The 19,700-nt window shown below is 35.7% G+C and overlaps 4 protein-coding genes and 1 long non-coding RNA gene across 5 annotated transcripts; 1 reads left to right on the forward strand and 4 right to left on the reverse strand.

Moving 5' to 3' along the window:
• Nucleotides 1–2,920: 2,920 nt before the first annotated feature.
• Nucleotides 2,921–8,140, reverse strand: LOC142533668 (uncharacterized). Its single transcript, XR_012816789.1, has 4 exons — nucleotides 7,921–8,140; nucleotides 6,571–7,233; nucleotides 4,547–5,002; nucleotides 2,921–2,935 (listed from the first exon to the last, which is right to left on the reverse strand). It is a non-coding gene; the product is annotated as an uncharacterized LOC142533668 (long non-coding RNA).
• Nucleotides 8,141–9,197: 1,057 nt separating this feature from the next.
• Nucleotides 9,198–9,725, reverse strand: LOC142533390 (uncharacterized). Its single transcript, XM_075640136.1, has one exon. The coding sequence runs from the start codon at nucleotides 9,696–9,698 to the stop codon at nucleotides 9,408–9,410; it is 291 nt and encodes a 96-aa protein (XP_075496251.1). The 5' UTR covers nucleotides 9,699–9,725; the 3' UTR covers nucleotides 9,198–9,407.
• A 2,360-nt stretch (nucleotides 9,726–12,085) lies between these two features.
• On the reverse strand, nucleotides 12,086–12,538 carry LOC142532499 (uncharacterized). The gene has a single exon (XM_075638782.1). The coding sequence runs from the start codon at nucleotides 12,536–12,538 to the stop codon at nucleotides 12,086–12,088; it is 453 nt and encodes a 150-aa protein (XP_075494897.1).
• Nucleotides 12,539–13,259: 721 nt separating this feature from the next.
• Nucleotides 13,260–14,159, forward strand: LOC142532500 (uncharacterized). The gene has a single exon (XM_075638783.1). The coding sequence runs from the start codon at nucleotides 13,260–13,262 to the stop codon at nucleotides 14,157–14,159; it is 900 nt and encodes a 299-aa protein (XP_075494898.1).
• Nucleotides 14,160–15,423: 1,264 nt separating this feature from the next.
• On the reverse strand, nucleotides 15,424–18,990 carry LOC142532530 (ATP-dependent zinc metalloprotease FTSH, chloroplastic). The gene is made up of 5 exons (XM_075638806.1): nucleotides 17,528–18,990; nucleotides 16,765–17,011; nucleotides 16,489–16,672; nucleotides 15,912–16,083; nucleotides 15,424–15,822 (listed from the first exon to the last, which is right to left on the reverse strand). The coding sequence occupies exons 1-5, from the start codon at nucleotides 18,806–18,808 to the stop codon at nucleotides 15,601–15,603; spliced, it is 2,106 nt and encodes a 701-aa protein (XP_075494921.1). The 5' UTR covers nucleotides 18,809–18,990; the 3' UTR covers nucleotides 15,424–15,600.
• Between the last annotated feature and the right edge of the window lie 710 nt (nucleotides 18,991–19,700).

Consider the following 19,700-nt stretch of genomic DNA (forward strand, 5'->3'; position numbering starts at 1 on the left):
CCGAGATCAGATTGCGTGTCAATTTTGGTACATGCCTGACTTTGTTGATTTTCCAGACAGATCCATTTGACATCTTCATCCGTACATCACCCATACCAACAATTTCCATGGGTTTTCCATCAGCCATGAAAACTTTTCCTGTAATCGCCAGCGATGTAATTATCAAATACATCGCGGTCACCAGTGGTATGAAACGAAGCTCCCGAGTCCATAACCCAAGAATCAACAGGGCTTTCTATGGATAATAGCGGAGCATCATGTACTTCCTCGGTGACAGCATTGGCATTATTCTTCATTGATCTGCAGTTCTTTTTCATGTGACCAGTCTCACCACAGCTCCAGCACTTCATATTCTTTTCAAGGATGTTTTTGTCTTTTCCATTTCTTGATTTGGATCTACCTCGCCATCGGTTGGAACTCCTTTCACCACTCCTGCCTCTTCCTCTGTTATCAAGATTTAGAGCAGATCTCGATGATGTTGCTTTACCCGAGTCTTTCCTGCGAACTTCTTCAGCAAGGATTTGATCTCTAACATCATTGAGTTGTATTTTCCCTTTTCCAAAAGAGTTGCTAACCGCTGCCCGCATCGATTCCCAATTGTCTGGTAAAGACGCCAGAAGAATAAGTGCCCGAATCTCATCATCAAATTTGATGTCCACCGATGTCAGCTGAGAGACAATCGTGTTGAATTCATTTTTGTGTTTTGCCACCGAAGCACCTTCTCCCATCTTCAAGTTGAATAACTTCTTTATGAGATGTACTTTGTTGTTTGCTGATGGCTTTTCTTACATGTCTGACAGAATGGTCATCATCTCCTCCGTGGTTTTGGCCTCCGCCATGATATGCGCCACGTTCTTTGTTAGGGTCAATCGTATGACACCTAAAACCTGTCTGTCAAGAAGCTCCCAATCATCATCCTCAATCTTTTCCGGTTTCTTTCCTGATAGAGGTTGATGCAACTTCTTACTGTACAGATAATCTTTTATCTGTAACCGCCAGAACGAAAAATCCATTCCGTCGAATTTGTTGATTCCTGGTCCCGATCCATCATCTCAGGCCATCAATTCTCTAGCCTTAGCAAAAAATCTAAAAAATATTTTCTGATGTGGAAGATCAGACAAAGCTGCAACCACAGAGCATACTCAGAATTCTTAAGAATTTTCACAACAAGGCTCTGATACCAGTTGTTGGAAAATTACCCCGAAGCGATGCCGACCACGATGATAATAGTACCCAAACTTGCGGAAAAAAATAATCAACAAGAACACAAAGATTTACGTGGTTCACCCAAAATAGGCTACGTCCACGACGGAGCACTGCAACTTTTATAACTGTAAGAAATATTACAACAAGTGTATACACCAATACACTCAATATTTCTCACTCCCAAACCCCGATTATACCGAGAAAATAATTTCTCTAACTCACACAAGAGAATTCCCGCACTCAAGAAAAAAATACTCTTTTTTTCGATGCACTCTCTTTTTATCAAAGCTAAAAAATTTTGATTTTTGGGATACAATAACTGAAGGAATTGAGCTCTATTTATAACTAAATCCCTCATTCAGTTTCCAGATTCTTTCGATGTGGGATAACAAGTTCTGAATATTTTATTTTGACGTGAGCCCCACACCTTACTTAACAATTTGTAGACCAAAGTCTTAGTCCTTTTGGTTGTGGTTTATATAATTTTTTTTATGAAACATAAAGGTGGAAAAACGGCAGAATCTACTCTCTTTTTTTCTGAAAGACACGCAAGTACTCCATATTGCAGAAGCTTTCCACGCTCGCATGTTCGTAGTTATTTTTCAATGGGATTATATATTTGTCACTCATTTTTATTCAGTCTCGTCTAGTTCGTTTGTATGAGCTAGTTCAAAGTGTCTGTGCTTGTTGTTTTGTTTTCTTGAGCTATTTCACGCTGTTTGAACTTGTAGTATACCAAGTTTATTTTTTTTCTGTACTCTATCCATAAGGATGCCTGTATGGAATTCCATTATTTTTGTCACTATGTTTCAATCACCTTCTCATTTTTAAACATACGGGTTTCAATATTGCATCAATCTGAATATTCAGCAAAAAGAAGAATGAACGAACTCATTGCTGTTACCTTTTTTATGGATGAATCATGCTTTGCGTCAATTGATGTTTAGTCTGATTTTCATATAGGTCTGATTCAAGAGGCTAACAACTCAGAAAGAGTGGCAAAATTTTTAAAAACAACACCATGCTTCAATTGATGTTGCCTTTTTACGGTGGTGAGTTTCTTTCCCTGTGAAGTGGTGCCTCGGCTGAGAAAAAATACCAATGCATGACAGAATCTAATGTGTGTTAGAATTAGTGAGATATTTTCCCCGTGAGTGGTGTCTCAGTTGATAATTGTTTCTAATCTAATGGCTCTAATGAATTAAACACAAAACACAATTTTCACCAGCTCATGACAGGGCACTTAACCTTCCAAATTGATTACAGAAAAAGAACTGATTTGAAAACTCTTGCGTGTATAATAATTTAAACTATTAAACACCATGTGGAAAACTAATGGTAAATATATTCAGTCCTAATTTCTAATGCCAGTTTCCATATTTTACGATTAGTATATACTGAAACGTATTTACGCAAGAAAAATACCTTTCAATCAGTTTCAATTCAATTTAACTTGCTGATCGTAATAAGATTCACTTCACATATGAGTTTGTAATTAGTTACTTGAATAATTGAATATTACAAGGTTTGACTTCGGTGTTTGATGTGGTTGATAAAATGAAACAAATTATTTACGTATATTTAACAATTTTGCATTGAGACTTTAGTCTGCGAATCAACAAAATCAAAACATAGTTAATTTCTCCCATTTGTTGGATTCTCTTCTCTAATTTTCTTCTTCTGTGCACACATTTCCATTTCACAGAAGCTCAAAAGGGGTACTCTCAACCTGTAGTCGAGGGACTCTCATGGGACTTCTACAAATCTTCATGTCCTCGGGTGGAAACCATTATCAGAAAACGGCTGGCGGAGAAATTCTCGATGAAGAAAGACCTACTTCCCGGGATTCTTCTTGTCCATTTTCATGACTATTTCATCAACGTACACACACTTGCTCTTAATGGTTATATACACATATATATTAGATTTGCTGATGATTTACAAGAAATGGACGTATATTAATTAATTTGCCGGGATGAGATGGTTCAGCACTGCTTGGTGCCTCTGCAGCTCGTACGATGGTTGAAGTTCATTGTCCGTATATAAGTTTGAAGGCTGAGGCCTTCAGTTTCGTAGAAGAAGTCTCAGGTGAATGGGGACGAAAGTGTGGGAGAGTTGTTTTTGTTTCGCGCGATGATATCTCGCCCTTGCGCCCGAGATGCCGATTCTATCGTAAATTAACGACGATTTTATTCGATGGAGTGCTTATTTATTGAGTAAAAAATTACAATTTTAGTTATAAAAGTTTGGTTTTTATTTGATAATTTGATTTTTTTGTTTTAATCTTTTTTTTTATTTATTCACAACTACTATATCGACCGGAATTTTTTATTTGACTGATACTCTATAAAATTAAGATAATTTCAATTTTATTATAAAACAATATATGTGTGGAAAAAATTATAATTTATTTTTCAAAAGACCCACATTTTAAATGTTTTATAAGTTTAAATTTTGGGCATAAATTCTTATATTATGAAATCGTCTCACATCTCAATTTTGTGAGTCTGTGAAATAGATCTTCGATCTAACTCGACTCGCGAAAAAATGTTAATTTTTATGATAAAATATTAATTTTTTTGTATATATAGATCAAGTCGGCCCGTCTCACGAATATAGGTAAGTGAAACTATCTCACAAAAGACTTTCTTGTATATACTAATGACTTGACACACACATTGTGCATAATATAATACATAAATATTATGTATTTAGTTATGATATATATATACACAAAAGGAAAAATCAAGTATAAAATTTTGTTTTCTAAATTGTGGAATAAAAAGGTGAAGTATAACGTTAGTAATTTTTAGAGAGTTAACCACACTCCCTTAAAAATATTATCATATTCATAGTTATGCACTGCGCAATCTAAATAATGTCAAATGCCCAAACATCACTTTTTTTATCTTCTGAAATCATTTCTTAAATTATTTCCACGGAACATAAAAAAATAAAACCCAAATCTATATTATCCTATGTCTAAATGTTCAAGTATTGATCATCAGTCCGATTTTATGACATCAATTAATTTCTACGAAAATACTCTATTAATTTAAATAAATAATATTTTTCTTATAATTTAATCGTAACTACAATATCTAATTCACCTTAAGAATTCAAAAAATAATAATAATTAAAAATTATAACAAAATTGTATGAATGAGCTCGATATATTAATGTTTCATTATCATGATTTATATATGTAAGTCATTAGTTTACACACGCTAGCGCGTGTGCGCGTTCATCACTGGTATTCAAAGAGGATCCTCGGAAAACATGCAGATCTCCATACCAGAACTCACTTCCACATCAACATATATCAATATGAATTTCATACTGCTTTCAATGAAATTCTACTGTATCTTCACTACACGATACCAAAAAAACAAAAAAATTGTTTCTCATTCATTTCCCAAGTCGAAGAAATACCAGAGAAATAAATCAAAATAACACCACATAGGAAGAAGAGACAGACCAGCTTTACAACAAACATGAACACGGCATGGAAAAAATATACCCGGCACAAAAAAATTGGAACCAAAGCAATAATAATATGAAAATGATAGATCTACTGTCCGTCCTCGGCTGGTATATTGACATGCCTCGAAAATTCAGATAATTTAAGCAAAGATGAACTGGTCTTTCGTACATGGGATTTAATGCAACATCTCACTGGTTGCCTCCTTCATAGAAACAAGGTTGATGAAAGGCCCGGGTAAAAATCAGTAGCTACATTATCGTACACGAACAAGTCTTTTCATTTCCGTCATGGAATTCATCCAATTCATCGTCACTGAGATAACACAAAACACCTTATCAGTTGAGAAGTCAGTTCTCTCTCCCAAAATGTTTGGGGAGAAACTTTATCCCGGATTCTAAATGCGTTTGACCAAAATCAATCAATTTCCACTTAAAGGCATAGATACTAAAGTGTGATTTTGGTATCAAATATATGTCACAAACTTGTTTTCTATTTATTATGGTTCATAAAAGAAGAATTTGGAACCAACAGTGTAGTGGCATTAACCGAGCCGTTGGTCCGAATCCACAATATAACAAATATCTACCACCCCATCGAATTTTTTTTTTTAAAAGACAATTTGGAACTCCCAAGTATAGTCTTTCCAAAATGAGCCTAAAACGCAAATGAAAGTAAAAATTTTACCAATAATTAATTTGAAAAGGCATTACTATACAAAGTTTTATTCATGCAATTGCTAAATGGATAAAAATGTAATTCATCATTTTATCCCTAATTTAATCAAACAAACCAAACATATTATTATTTATTTAATACTATTTTTCATCATACTCAAATATTTTAATAATTATGATATTATTTATCGGTTTAATCTCTTCGACCAAACTAAAAGGACCCTCAAGTATAAAACAGGAAAATCAAAACCACGTAAAAGAAAGATGCGGAGATATCTCATACAACCCTCTCAACACAGAATTCGAGTCCCTCGGCCGAACACAGAGGCTTAAACAAAACAATCCAACTAAACCAAATTAGTAAAATTTCTTATCTCGACAGACCTATAGATCTCTATCTTCCACGCTAGTATGTCCATGAGATTCCACATCATGTACAGATTTATAACATTCGCCTTTTACTAATCAGTAAGGACCTACACAAAATTCCTCAAAAAGGGCATTAGAAGTGCAATGAACATCCTTATGTTGAGTAAACTTCACTAGATTATCTAAATTGGCAAGTCTATGGTGCCATGCCAAGCGCCATGGTACACGCACTACCCACTGCATGCAGTTTACTTTATTTGATTTTTTAAAAAACCTAAGACGTCAGCATGATGGCACATTCACATTCCAGACAACTAATACCGCGACTTAAATCCCTAAACTTTTCATCCTTGCTGACCTTGAATCAGACTCTGAAAACTTTGAGCTTCCGAAACCTGACTGACCAGAAAGTTCAAGTTCTTATTTAAAGTCGTCCCAGTTGCCAAGAATTCAAAGGTGTGGTTTGAAACTTGACAGTATGCGTAACAGAGGATATTTGTACCATATGCACCAGGAAGCAGGGCCAATCAAATTATAGATACACATTTCGACATTTAAGAAAGCAATTTAGAAGTTTTAATTCGCATTTAAATTGATGACATAGTCACTTCTCCTCTCTCCCAAAAGGTCGAAACTATAAATCTTAACCAATCATTCAGGGCCTCAGGCTATCAGCCATATGGTGTAAGTTCCACCTGCTTTAACGAAACCAAAAGCTAAGGAAATACAGTTTATGACACCAATACATACTAGCAAAAAATCATAAAAGCATATGAACGGGTTCAAGAAACATAGCAGTATTTTGATGGGAAAAATTAGCAAATGAAGCTCTTGTACCTCATCTCAAATTCCCGAACCTCAACAAGCTCTCCTCCAGTTGCATCCATCCACTGCACTTTCCTCCTCCCCATTTGACTAGCAGCAGAATAATTCATTTCAGATAATGCTTCAGGTTCACTTCCATCGGTGCAACCTACACCAGCGGAACCCACTAGAGATATAGAACTATCTGTCGATTTCTTCAAACTAGCTTTTTAAACTAAATATTTTCCTAGCACTAAGATTATCGTCAATCGGATCAGCCAAGTTCCTTTCATTTTTACTCTCAACAAAAACTGTAGGTTCTGACAAGACTTCTTGGTTTTGGTTAGGTCCAACTTTCAGAGGAGATGAGTTCTGAAGTCCAGTTGCAGCACGACCAAAACATCCAAATGAGGCGCATCCACGTGCAATTCTATCCTTACCAGAAGCCAGCTGGAGATCAGGAATCGTCTCTTGGTCCACCAACTGGTATTGATTCCACGGAGTTACTCTCATGGGTTTCGTTTCGTTTTTTTGACCCAATAATAGAAGTGTCAATCCCTTACAGTATCCAGAAGCTGAAGAAGAGAAAAATCCTCCTCCTTCTACTGCAAATAACATTAGTTCTTCACATCCAAGCACCACCCAACCCAATTCCTTTCTTTTAAGCTTTATCTGAGTCCGAGCACAATTACTCACCTGCCATGAGCGACACACAACAGACTCACATATTTAGCAATATAGGACTGATAATCTGAAGATAGATAAAACATCACCAGCTTCAGACCTAATTCTATAAAGCATCAACTTTCTGATTAAGATGGAATTACTACTGGTTGCTCTGTGAGGCACAAAATAATGGAAAGACGTAAATCACGACGAGATTTCCATTTTTAAGTACGCTAAACAAGGCGATTATCCAAGTAAAGAAAGAACCGAATCTTACTCAGCAATCCACATTACTTCAAAATACGTACAGATCACTGATGCTACAATACTAATTCATTACAAGGTTATATTTTTATGATTTTTAACAAGTTATTCCACGTTAAGATCAACAAACGTAAGACTGGTAAAAAGAATTGAAAAGGTGAAAACCAACAAGATGATTTCACCTACAAAGAGTCGAACTAATCATATTCACTAGAATTCGCATATAAAATTAAAATCCTCCAAGCGAATCGCACAATCACTGGTTAGAAAAAAAATGAAATAAACGCATACACTAAATCAGCAACATTTTCCCAACAATAGCCAACAATATGCTCAAAGATCTCGCGAAAGAGGGGTAACAATTAAATAAAATCAAGTCGCACACACTAAAACGTCGCAGATACTGTTTATAGCACATAAGTGGATAGTTTTGTTCAGAAGCGAGAGACATACAGATCCGAGAGCTATCTCCAATGACAATCCCGCAGGTAGAAAACTGCATCTCCGATCGCACACGAGAAATCTTAAGGATAAGTTCAAAGCAATTTTGTGTGAATATTAGAGTCGAACATCTCGGAATTAAGATTCAAAAAGCACAAGATTTCTTATTTAACTGATTCTTTTTGCAGTGAGAGAGATGTGAGTGAAACTGTGATAGCAATGGAAATGAAACGTCTGGAATAAATATATTCAATTGATAACCAAATGGATAAAGCCAAAATATTATTAATAAATAATTACACACACAAATTACTTTTACAATTAAGAGTGTCTCTTGGTATCTCTATTTCAAAAAATTAATTTTTTAATACGATGAAATGACTCAAATAAAAAATTTGTCTCGAAAAATTGATTTATATTTTTGTGTACTATTGATTAAGATAGGATTTTAATTAACTAATTTTGATGGATGGTGAAACAATTTATTTTATTTTTATTTTTAAAAATCTCTTTATTTTTTAATTTCTTATAATTAAATTAATTTAAAATAATATAATCAATAAAAAAATAGTTAAAACATGCCCACAACATAATACTGATATATAGTAAAAACCTAGCATATTAAGAAGGAAAAAAATTGGGTAAGACGGTTTCACGTGTCTTATTTTACAAGACAGATCTCTTATTTAGATCATCCATGAAAAATTATTATATTTTATTGTGAATATCTGTAAGATCAACCCGTCTCACTCACAGATAAAAATTCGTGAGATCATCTCACACGAGACCTACTCTATTACGAATAGTCTAGAGTGTAAATACGAAAACTGATATATTATAAAGATACATAATTTGTTTTAATATTAAGTTAGAAAAAGGAAATTTTTAGATATTTCATATTCATACGTCCACTTTATTTCCCGTCGTACATCACCTGACTCCATCGAAACACTAATGATTTTGAATTATGGCAATAAAAATGATCATAAATGATGGGTATAACAAATACATGTTTCACGCTTTCATACAATACTTCAAGCCCTCAAAAAGGGAGCCCAAGACATGTTTCGCGCTTTTAAGAACATTTAGGAAACACGATCAATTAATCCCTTAAAAGGGAATTGCCATATGTTGATCCAAATAGCCGAATTCATTTGAGGTCACCGGGTTCACATATTCAGAGATAGACCCGCAATCCCGATATATCCCCCAAATACTTGGGATCTTTGGATCGGCCAAAAAGAGTATTTTCCTTATATATGCTAGGTAGGAATTTGAGAAGCACGAAGTTCAACATAAACAGATTCCCAGATCAAAGTTCTAATTAATCTTCATCAAATCTTAATTTATACAAGGATCCAACTACATATTATATTAAATTATCTTCATGGCTCCAGGATGCATGATTTCTTGGCATGTTAAATTCCACGTATTATATGAAATTTTAAACATCATCATAGCAAACAAATCAATCGACGATAATACTGAGAACATTTGAATCACTGAATGTAAGATTGGCCGGTTATATCGAGGTCCTTGTCACCGGTGGATGGAGGCGGCTTGTGCTTGGGCTGGGCGGTGGCCTCATCCGGCCCATCCGCGCTCTGTGTGGCGCTGGCTGGTGGCTTCGTCGGATCTTTCAATTGACCCTCCTCGGTTCCATACATTCCGCCGCCGTATGCGTTTTCAGTGAGTGGCTGCAACGGTGAAATAGTAGGTGGCTGGTGCTGCCTCTTCCCACCCTCCGCTTCATCCCTCTCTTGCTGCGTTTTCTCTTTTTCTTTTTCCATTGCTAAGCTGGATCGCTATGGGAATTGCTTGTTAGTCGGCAGCCACTTTTTATTATGTTGCCATCCATACGCGGCAGTTGACACGTGTACTAAGAAAAACGTGGCCAGCAACTATTATTCCACGCTCAGATGTTACTATTTATTTCTAGGATATTTAAGTAGAGATTGCAATGTAATAGATATTTAATGTCAAATTATAAATTTAGTATATTCTACAAGTTATTTTCTAAATTTATAAATGTTACCTTTTATGATCGTTCGATCCGTCACGTTTTGGGATAATCATGTGTTTTTTTATATTTTTGGTCTTTCTATCTAATTTCATTATTATATAATATTTTATTTATGTTTGTAATAATTTTGCAATATATGTTACGCTATTTAAAGAAAATTTAGCTCAATCAGTCATGTATAGACTAATAATTTTAAATTTCTTAAGCACTGCATGTTTTGGAACACTATTTAAACAAAAAGTAGAGGTCAAAACGTAATAATTTATATAAAGAAACTTACTATATAAGCATAATAACCCTAGCTACTATTAGGACTCAAAAAGACAAAAAAACAAATAGATCATTTCAAATTTTATCATTACTTATTTTATTCCTATCAATGAATGCAAGTAAAGTTAGAGTTATTTTAAAATTTTATATTATATCAAATATGTTATTCATGTACAATGCACATGTTTCTTACTAGTATTATGAAATAACAGAGAAATTATAATTTTAGTTCTGTACCTTGAGATATTTTGGGTTTTAATTATATAGTATGTCAAAATTTGATTTCCATCTACTGACTTGAATTTTGTTTTAGGTTTTGGTCTTTTTTTTTAAAACCCTAAACCAGTAAATCCATGAACATAGCATATTTGAAGTTGTTGTTCTCTTATATGATACATCTGGGAAAAATAAAAGTTTATATTACGCACATTAAATTTAATCTAAGAAAAAAAGAAAGAAACAAAACAAAATGATCCTCAATACTTCAAAATGAGAGGAAAAATATATTCCTTTCTCGTTTAGACAGATTTTAACGTGTTTAATATATATTTTATTTTTTGTCAAATGAGTCTTATAAGAAAGCATCATTTTCAAATAAAAAATATTACGTAGATTTAGTGGTTTTGGACAAAAACAAAATAAAAAATAGTGAATAAAAACCAAATTCTGACCAACATAATTAAAATCCAAAATATATCAACTTTACGGGACCAAAACTATATTTTTTCCTGAAATAGAGTTACCAATACCTAGCGCTTAAAAGTCGAGGTCAAGAATGTCGGTTGGTTAAAAAATTTAAAGATGGGCAAGGGCCGAGGTTACTATCCCCAGTCCCTAAAAATGATTTATAAAATAAGGCAACAACCCTTATTTGCATTTCATTTAATTTATATAATCTCCACTTTATTTAGCAAGTAAAATTTATTCACAAATAAAGTATAAATAACAAAAAAATAGAGTGTGAATAACAACATAATGTGAATGACAACACCAAAAAAGTAGTACTCGACTAAATCATACAATAGTCAGTCTTCCAATACTCTAAGGCACCGTTTGGTTCGTGTGATAAAATAAGTAAATGATATATAATAAGAGTTATTATAATAATAAAAAGTAAGGATAAATAACACAATATGATAAATTATATAATGTTTGACATGATTTTAATTTATTGATTATTTTTGTTAATTATATTATGATTATTAAAATCCTTTCATCATATATTAATTAGTAATATATTTTAAAATGATTGAATAAATAAATAAAATTTTTAGAATTAATTTATTTCAAAAATTATAAATAAAATTAAAATATTATATTAATTATTAAATTTTCATTAATTTCAATTTCCGAAAAAAAATTAAAAAATCGATTAATATTATAGAAAATAATTAAAATTTCATAATAATAGTAAATATGCATTTATTGTCATAATTAAAATAGTAATACAAATTTGAATATTAAATAATGGTTAATAATAATTATAATATTACGGTTAAAATTAATATAATAATAATTAGAATATGATCGATAATAATTAAATTATTTATAATATTAGTCAAAGTAAAAATTATATTTAAATATTATTAAATTTGTTGAATTTATAATTATTTTAAACTTTAGGATATTAAAGAAAAATTTAAATTAATCAAACATCATACATTCTCCTCCAAAGGATTATATAACCACCCAAAAAAGGATAATAATGCACACAGTGCAGGCCAGGTGCGGGCTGAACGGGCCTATCACAATCTTAGTCATGCACACCAAACACATGATAAGTGAAATATTAAATAATCAAGCATTTCATATCATGCACACCAAACAATGCCTAAAAGCGTAAAACAAAAGCCAATCACCGTGATTACCCGAACTTAATTTACATCATAAAAGACCACTACGAGTCGAGGGCTGGAAAAAATCGATAGATCTCGGTATGCAACGGAAGACATGTATCTTGATCGCCTTGATTATTTCTTCAACGTTGGGCTTTGCATTGTCGAACATAACTCCATTTTTGATGTTCCACACGTGATACACAGTTGCTGAGAGAACTGCACATCTCATCATATTCAGCGTCGAGTTGCCACGGTAGACGCCTTGAAACGCATTAAGAACAGTTGTCGGTGAATCCATGATCTTCCTCAAGCCAAGCCAGTCACGTATACCATTCCAGATCGATCGTGCTATAGGGCAGATGAAATATAGGTGATGAACCGATTCCTCTGCACCATTACAAAGCACACACGATTTATCATCAAGATATTTTAACCTGTTTCGCGTGAGGAGTTTCCGACTAGTAGCCACATCATAAATATGTGCTCCGATAGAATGCATTGAACTGAAAGATATATCAAATATCGTTTTTAAATAAGATGCCACTAAAGGCAACGAAGACAAGACTCGATCTAATACTAAGATAATCCACCTCACAAAATCTTTGGCAATAATGATAATATATTCTATTTGTGAGGAAAGAATGGGGTGTGAAGCCAGCTGCACTTATCAATATTGTGCTCCGCCAATTATTGGATTCAATTAATATCCAATTTCATATACGTACGTACCAATAATGGACAACTCGTTCAGTGGCAATTCAAACACGAAGTTGCATTTCCACATAAAATTAATAAATCGATATTCTATTTATAAAAATGCATTTCTTGTCGTGTAGCAATTTTATTTATTACACGGCATACATGATGTGCGCAGTAAATATAGTTACGCCAATGTTCTTAAAAACAATGATTCCATAATAAATTTATATATTTAATACAAAATTGATTTTCTCAATTCTCTTAAGACCACATTTCAGATCATTATGAAAGCGACAGTTAAACTTACCTGACTTTTATGGACTACATGCAATGCCACCCGGCCGACAGCCATGCGCGGATCCCACCCCCTCGTGCGCTCGTCTACTCCTTTACCTCACTCGTCATTATACGCGGTCGCCAGCTCCCCGCTCCTGCATTTATATACTCTGCACACTTTCATATTTCATTTATCAAACTCGCAATACATCATCAATTCCACTAACGACTTCATGGCACCAAAAATGGTGACTAATTTTCGCAGATCCCTCTCGTTTCATAACCACACCTTGCACAATTCGGCAAAACCCAAGAAAACACTTCATGCCAGATCCGCCAGTCTCCCATGCCCATCACACCCGATAATTTTCCAGCTCCGAGACGAAATCGATTACTTGAACGACTGGGCTACTTCAGAATCCGGACTAAGAACCTCTGCTTGGCTCTGCGACGGCTTGATCCGGATGAAAATGGTCCACGATTCGATGGACGATCTTTTACAGCTACCACAGACTCGAGAATCCCTCCGCGGCGGTGGGAACTACCCCGACTTGATGGAGAAGCTGCTGGAACACTTGCTCCGATTCGTCGAAGTCTACAGCATGTTCCAGACGCTGGTCCTGAGGTTAAAAGAGGAGTATTCCGCAGCTCAAATCGCGGTGAGAAGAAGAGACGACAGCAAAATCTTTGTGCATTCCAAAAATCTAAACAGAATCGGTAAAGAAATCAGCAATCTTGTTTGTAATTTTCATTCGATGGGAAAGCCGATAATGCCGGTGGGGTCATCGCATGATGAAGAAGCAGAGCTAATCGAAGTCATAAACGATGTAATCAAAGCCACCATAGTAATTTCAGCCACGGTTTTTGGCGGGATTTCGAACTCTTCCGCATTCCGAAAACCATCTTCCATTGGGCTCAGCTTCAAGAAGAAAGGGAAGAGTGAAGAGGGAATCAGAGAACTGGAAGAAATAAATTTGGATGATTTGTCAGGTTTAAGGAAGAAAAAAGAGGAAGATGTGAAAATTGTGAGCAAGAAAATGCATGAAATGGAAGACTGTGTAGTAGATATTGAAGGGTCAGGCGAGAGGGTTTTCAGAAGTTTGATCAATTCTAGGGTTTCATTACTCAATGTTCTCACACAATAGCACCAAATCACTAAATCAAATTGTGCATCTCTTTGCGGTAATGTTACGTGCTTTGCAAAGTTTTATTTGTCGTTGATGCTTGAAAAAATGTATATAAAACTTCTTTTACTCTTTTGTATTTGGCTTTGGTAAATTTTTTTAGCTCGCGGATGTTTCCATTATGTTGTCGATTAATGGTAAATGTTGCCTCACTCTACCCGACTCAAAGATATAAAGGTCAAGCAGCATCTAAAGCATAGGCAAATATTTTATATTTAAGAGCGAAAAAAGTGAGAATTTTCTAACTAATGCTCGAGTTCCAAAAAAAAAACAAGAAGAAGAAGATGCTCGAGTTTGAATCGGATATTCATTGAGACGAGCAGCATCCTCGTTTGCTGCGCTAACAATAATAGGGGACAATATCTGCTAATACATAAATAAGTACTCCACATAATCGAACAAGTGGTGTTGTTTCCAAGGATACATCCTCTGCGCACCATTTCCCTGTCTGTTTTCAGCGACACGCACTCAGAACCAGCGAAATGGGACTCTACTACTACTTGTTTTAAACAAAATAACACCATAATCAAGTCAGTTACAGAGGAAAAAGGTTGTCTTTTCACAAAAAATTAAGGAAGATGCACACTGACAGGGTGTCTCTCGCATACTTCTGCTCTTTCATGTCGACATTATGTAAATATATTTGGGAAAAAAAAATTACTAATAAAAAAAAATTCAAATCTCGTCGCTTGTATGTGAATCGATCACATGCATAGAAATAATTAATCTGCCCAAATCGTAGATCCTCCATGCAAAACAATCATGATAATAATTATATTTTAAAATTAACATGCAATATATATCAATAGAACTTAAAATTTAGTAACACACAAATAACTAGGTAGTGGACGTGATCCATTTGTCAGCCTGTTTTTGGGTCCAAAACATAAAGCTGTATTCTCTGAGTGGAATGGTCCTGGCAAAACAATTCGATAAGAGGTAAATAAATTGATGTAAAATTCTAAATTAAGCATAGACACTACGGCGGCAGTTAGACGGGGGAGTTTTTGCCCTTAATTTGGGAAGAAACCGTCGACTCTCAATGTCTGAACTTGAAAATTTTCAAGCCTTTTTACATATCAATGATACAAGGATCGTGCTGAGAAAGAACATTAGAAGATAACCAGGAGGCGTCCAGATAAAACGCACACAACGATCAAATTAGGAAGTTGAGTAAAAGAATTGTAAATACGTATAATATATTGAAGTAACTGATGGAGAAAGATGATGAAGTTGGGGGGTATCTTTGTTCAAAATTGAATAATGTCGAGGCCATTCACATTCACTATCGTAGATTTCAGTGTTAACTATCACTCTAATACGTTCAGCATGTGTGTACCCAACTGGCATTTAGACCTGAATATACATCAATTTTTCCATAAATATTCTTTACACAATCAGATCACGCCAAGTACAGTTCAGCTTTTCCGTCAATGAATAGGCTCATGAACTCTTCTCCATCAACGGTTTCTTTCTCTATCAGCAGCTGAGCAAGCTTGTGCAGAATGTCTACATGTGTGGTCATAATCTGCTTGGCCCTTGAATATGCTTTCTCCACCAGCACTCTCACTTCTGCATCAACCACGTCAGCAGTCGCCATGGAGTAGTCTTTCTGTGTCGACATCTGCACGTGTATGTAGCATATATGTAAAAGAAAAATTCTACGAGTAAAAGAGATCGATCGGGTTGTAAAAATTGCAAGAACGTCAGTACCTGTTGGCCAAGAAAGGGGTTTCCACCACCACCACCTATGGCCACTTGTCCAATCTTTTTACTGAACCCGAATCTCTCGACCATCTGCCTTGCAACCCGTGAAACTTGCATGAAGTCATTGGATGCGCCAGTTGTTACATTATCCTCTCCAAAAATAACCTCCTCAGCAACTCTGCATGAACAAAGTAAGCATAATCATGATGTCCTTGCATTTTCAGTATGGCATCACTTATTGGAAGTGTTAAATGTAGCACACTTATTTGGACACCTCATATGAGCTCAGCTTCTCGGTAAGCATGTTTCTCAAATGTTACCAAAGTTAAGAGGTCACCAGTTCGAAATCTCCAATGCTCGATCCCCTTCTAATTAAGGTGGACTTGGTGGTTATTTATGGGTCCCTAGCGCCTAATTTTTGACAAACATGTACAAATAAGCCGGAAAAAAGGTACTACTGACGGTAGATGATCTTTTAATGTATCATATATATAATATATTTTCCTCGAAAAATAAATAAATCATGTTTTATTTACTCATTTATATAATCATGGATTCCAAGATTCAAAATTGTTAAACCAACCTTCCGCCGAGAGCAACAGCCATCTGATTTTCTAGGTAGCTTCGACTGTATAATCCAGACTCGAGCCTCTCTTCACTTGGAGCAAAGAAGGTAAGTCCACCAGCTTGGCCACGAGGAATAATGGAAATTTTGGCAACAGGGTCATACTCGGGCATCAGGGCACCAACTAAAGCATGACCAGCCTCTACAACAAAATCTAATACCGAATTTAGGCAAAAGTACAAAGTTAAAATAAATAAAAAAGAAACAGTTTGATGGTTTGAAATGGTTCAGCACCGTGATAAGCAACAAGCCTCTTCTTTTCTTCAGAAACAACTGCATTTTTCTTCTCTGGCCCAGCAATTATCCTCTCCAGAGCATCAGATATCTCATCTTTACTTATTTCCTTAAGGTCACGCCTTGCTGCGAGGATGGCAGCTTCATTCATCAAGTTTTGCAAATCTGCACCGGTGAAACCTGGTGTTCTCCGGGCAACCTTGTCAAAATCAACATCCTTTGCAAGAGCCTTTCCTCTGGAATGCACCTGATACAAAAGACATTTCATATGCCAGTTATGGAACAAAAATGTACTATACTCATACCTCACATCAAATCTTTATTGCATAGCTAATTATCTTATAACTTGAGAAGTTCTAGTAACAATTTTGAGCAGTATGGGTCTATGGGAGTGAGTACAACCTCTAATGAAAGTGGAGAGAAACTCGGTTGAAGTTTGGTTAAAACTGCACAAAAGAAAAAAATTTAAACAGCACAGCAGGGGATATGTTTATTTCGATTCATAATATGGTTTCTAGCATATCACCGAAAATTCATGGTTGGATAGGGTAGGATGGGAGTGATTACACCTAACGGTGCTCTCTTGGAATTTACCGTAAGTTACTATAGAAGCCTAAACAACACGACAGTACTTCATTCTTGGGTCAGATATATAAAGGAGTTATTTACTACTTTTTTTAACTTCATGGATGCCATTTTATATCAATACGACCGTCAGCTTCAATGAGAAACTACAGAAAGAGAATGTAGACGAGTACCCTACCTGAAGAATCTTGACTCTACCAGCAACATCAGGCCTGTCGACTGTGACCTGTCTATCAAACCTACCGGGCCTCAACAATGCTGCATCAAGAACATCCGGTCTGTTAGTTGCTCCCAACACTATAACACCAGAATTACCAGAGAACCCGTCCATTTCAGTCAAGAGCTGATTAATAGTCTGCTCCCTCTCATCATTCCCACCACCAAGCCCTGCCCCTCTCTGCCTTCCAACGGCATCAATCTCATCAATGAAAACAATGCAAGGTGCCTTCGACTTTGCTTTCTCGAATAAATCCCTCACTCTTGAAGCTCCAACACCCACAAACAGCTCCACAAATTCTGAAGCAGCACAAGAGAAGAACGGAACCCCGGCCTCACCAGCCACTGCTCTGGCCAAAAGGGTTTTTCCTGTACCAGGTGGACCGACCAAAAGGCAGCCTTTAGGTATTTTTGCGCCCAATGCAGTGTACTTATCAGGGTTTTTCAGGAAATCAACCACTTCTTGCAACTCCAATTTCGCTTGATCAGCCCCTGCAACATCAGCAAATGCGACCCCGGTCTCAGGCACCTCCTGGAACTTGGACTTAGACCGCCCAAAATCCATAGGCCCGCCTAGCCCTCCAGGTCCACCAGGCCCGCCCTGGGCGCGCCTAAACAAAAAGAACAGACCAGCAAAAGCAATAACTGGAAACAACAAATTCCCAATAAAACTAAACAGCCCATTCCCAGAGTCACCTTCGGAAACAGTAATATCAACACCATTCATAGCTAAAATGTCAATCAAGTCCGGGTCATTTGGCACTGTAACAGTTGCCCTACGACCATCTATAGCCGTCAGCTGAAGGGCACTCCCGTCTTTACTAAACCTTACTCTCTCAACCTTACCCTTCTTCACCGCATTCAAGAACTCACTGTAACGCCATTGGGAACCCTCGGGGAGGTCAGACGAAGGGCTGGCCTGAGGACTTGGAGCATTCAAGATTAGATTTTGACCAAAGGGTGAAGTTGGGCCAGGATTTTGCGCCTCAATTTCAATCACCTGCGGGGCAGGAGGAGGAGCATTATCTAATGCGAACGCTTGTGGAGTAATTGAAGAAAAAAGTAACGCAGCTAAAGTAGCATGATTTGGGATGCTATTATTCGATTTATCAGGATTCTTGTTGCCAAAAAATGATTGCGGCACTATAAATTTTCTTGGCACTGTTTTGGGAGTGCGGGGAACCACGATTTTGGTGCCAAAGAAATTAGAGGAAAGTAAAGGATTTGCAGAGGTTGACGCCATGAGGGAAATTTGTGAAATGGTTCGTTTTCCCTACAAATGTTTCGAAGTTTATAGGGGTTAGGGGAAGTGGGAAAAGGATATTTATTAAGAGTGGAGGCAATTTGAAAACTTCACCAGGAAGTGAGAATGGGAGAATCACAAATGACTTTTGATTCAATGAAAGCCATGGATTGAAGTGTTGCTTGGTGGTTCTACGTGTTTGAATTATTGTCCACACATTATTCGTTTGGTTTTTATGCTGTGAAGTAGGTAGTATTTCTAGAAAATATTGTTTCTTAACTTTATTCCTAAAAATAAAATATCTTTTTTAATAAAAATATCTTTTTAGGTCATATGAAAAATCAAAATAAAAGGATAAATTAATAAAATAAATAAATAAATAATAAATAAAGGGGTATACATACACTACTTGGTCCAAAGGAGAGTGGCTGAGGTTGGGTGAAATCAATGCCCAAGTAATTTCTGCATTAACACAAGCTTCATTAGCCAAAAGAGAGAGGCTACAAGTCATATATATTGGCTGAACTTGATTTTGAAAGCCGCAGCTGGAAGGCCAAAGAGTCCCGCATGGACGGCTAAAGCCTAAAAACGTCCAAAGGGAAAAAAATTATCCTAAATATCTCTGCTTGAGTGAGGGAAGTGCGTCTTTAGAATGATTTTAGCCTTTGACGATTTACTCCACTTCCCAAACAATGCTAAATCACATTCCACAGTAAAACCACCAGAATACACATTTTCCATTTAAAAGAAAAAGAGAGAGATGTAATAAAATAAATTTTCAATTTTTACGTTCAATTTATACTAATTCCCTTTTCAAATATAATCAGAGCCGTACCTGTGGTTTACAGGGCCTGAAGCGATATGTTAAAAAAAAATCTTGTTGTTATAGATA

The sequence above is a fragment of the Primulina tabacum genome, chromosome 18 (assembly GCF_025594145.1).
Source record: "Primulina tabacum isolate GXHZ01 chromosome 18, ASM2559414v2, whole genome shotgun sequence".
In the NCBI taxonomy this organism is placed as follows: domain Eukaryota; kingdom Viridiplantae; phylum Streptophyta; class Magnoliopsida; order Lamiales; family Gesneriaceae; genus Primulina; species Primulina tabacum.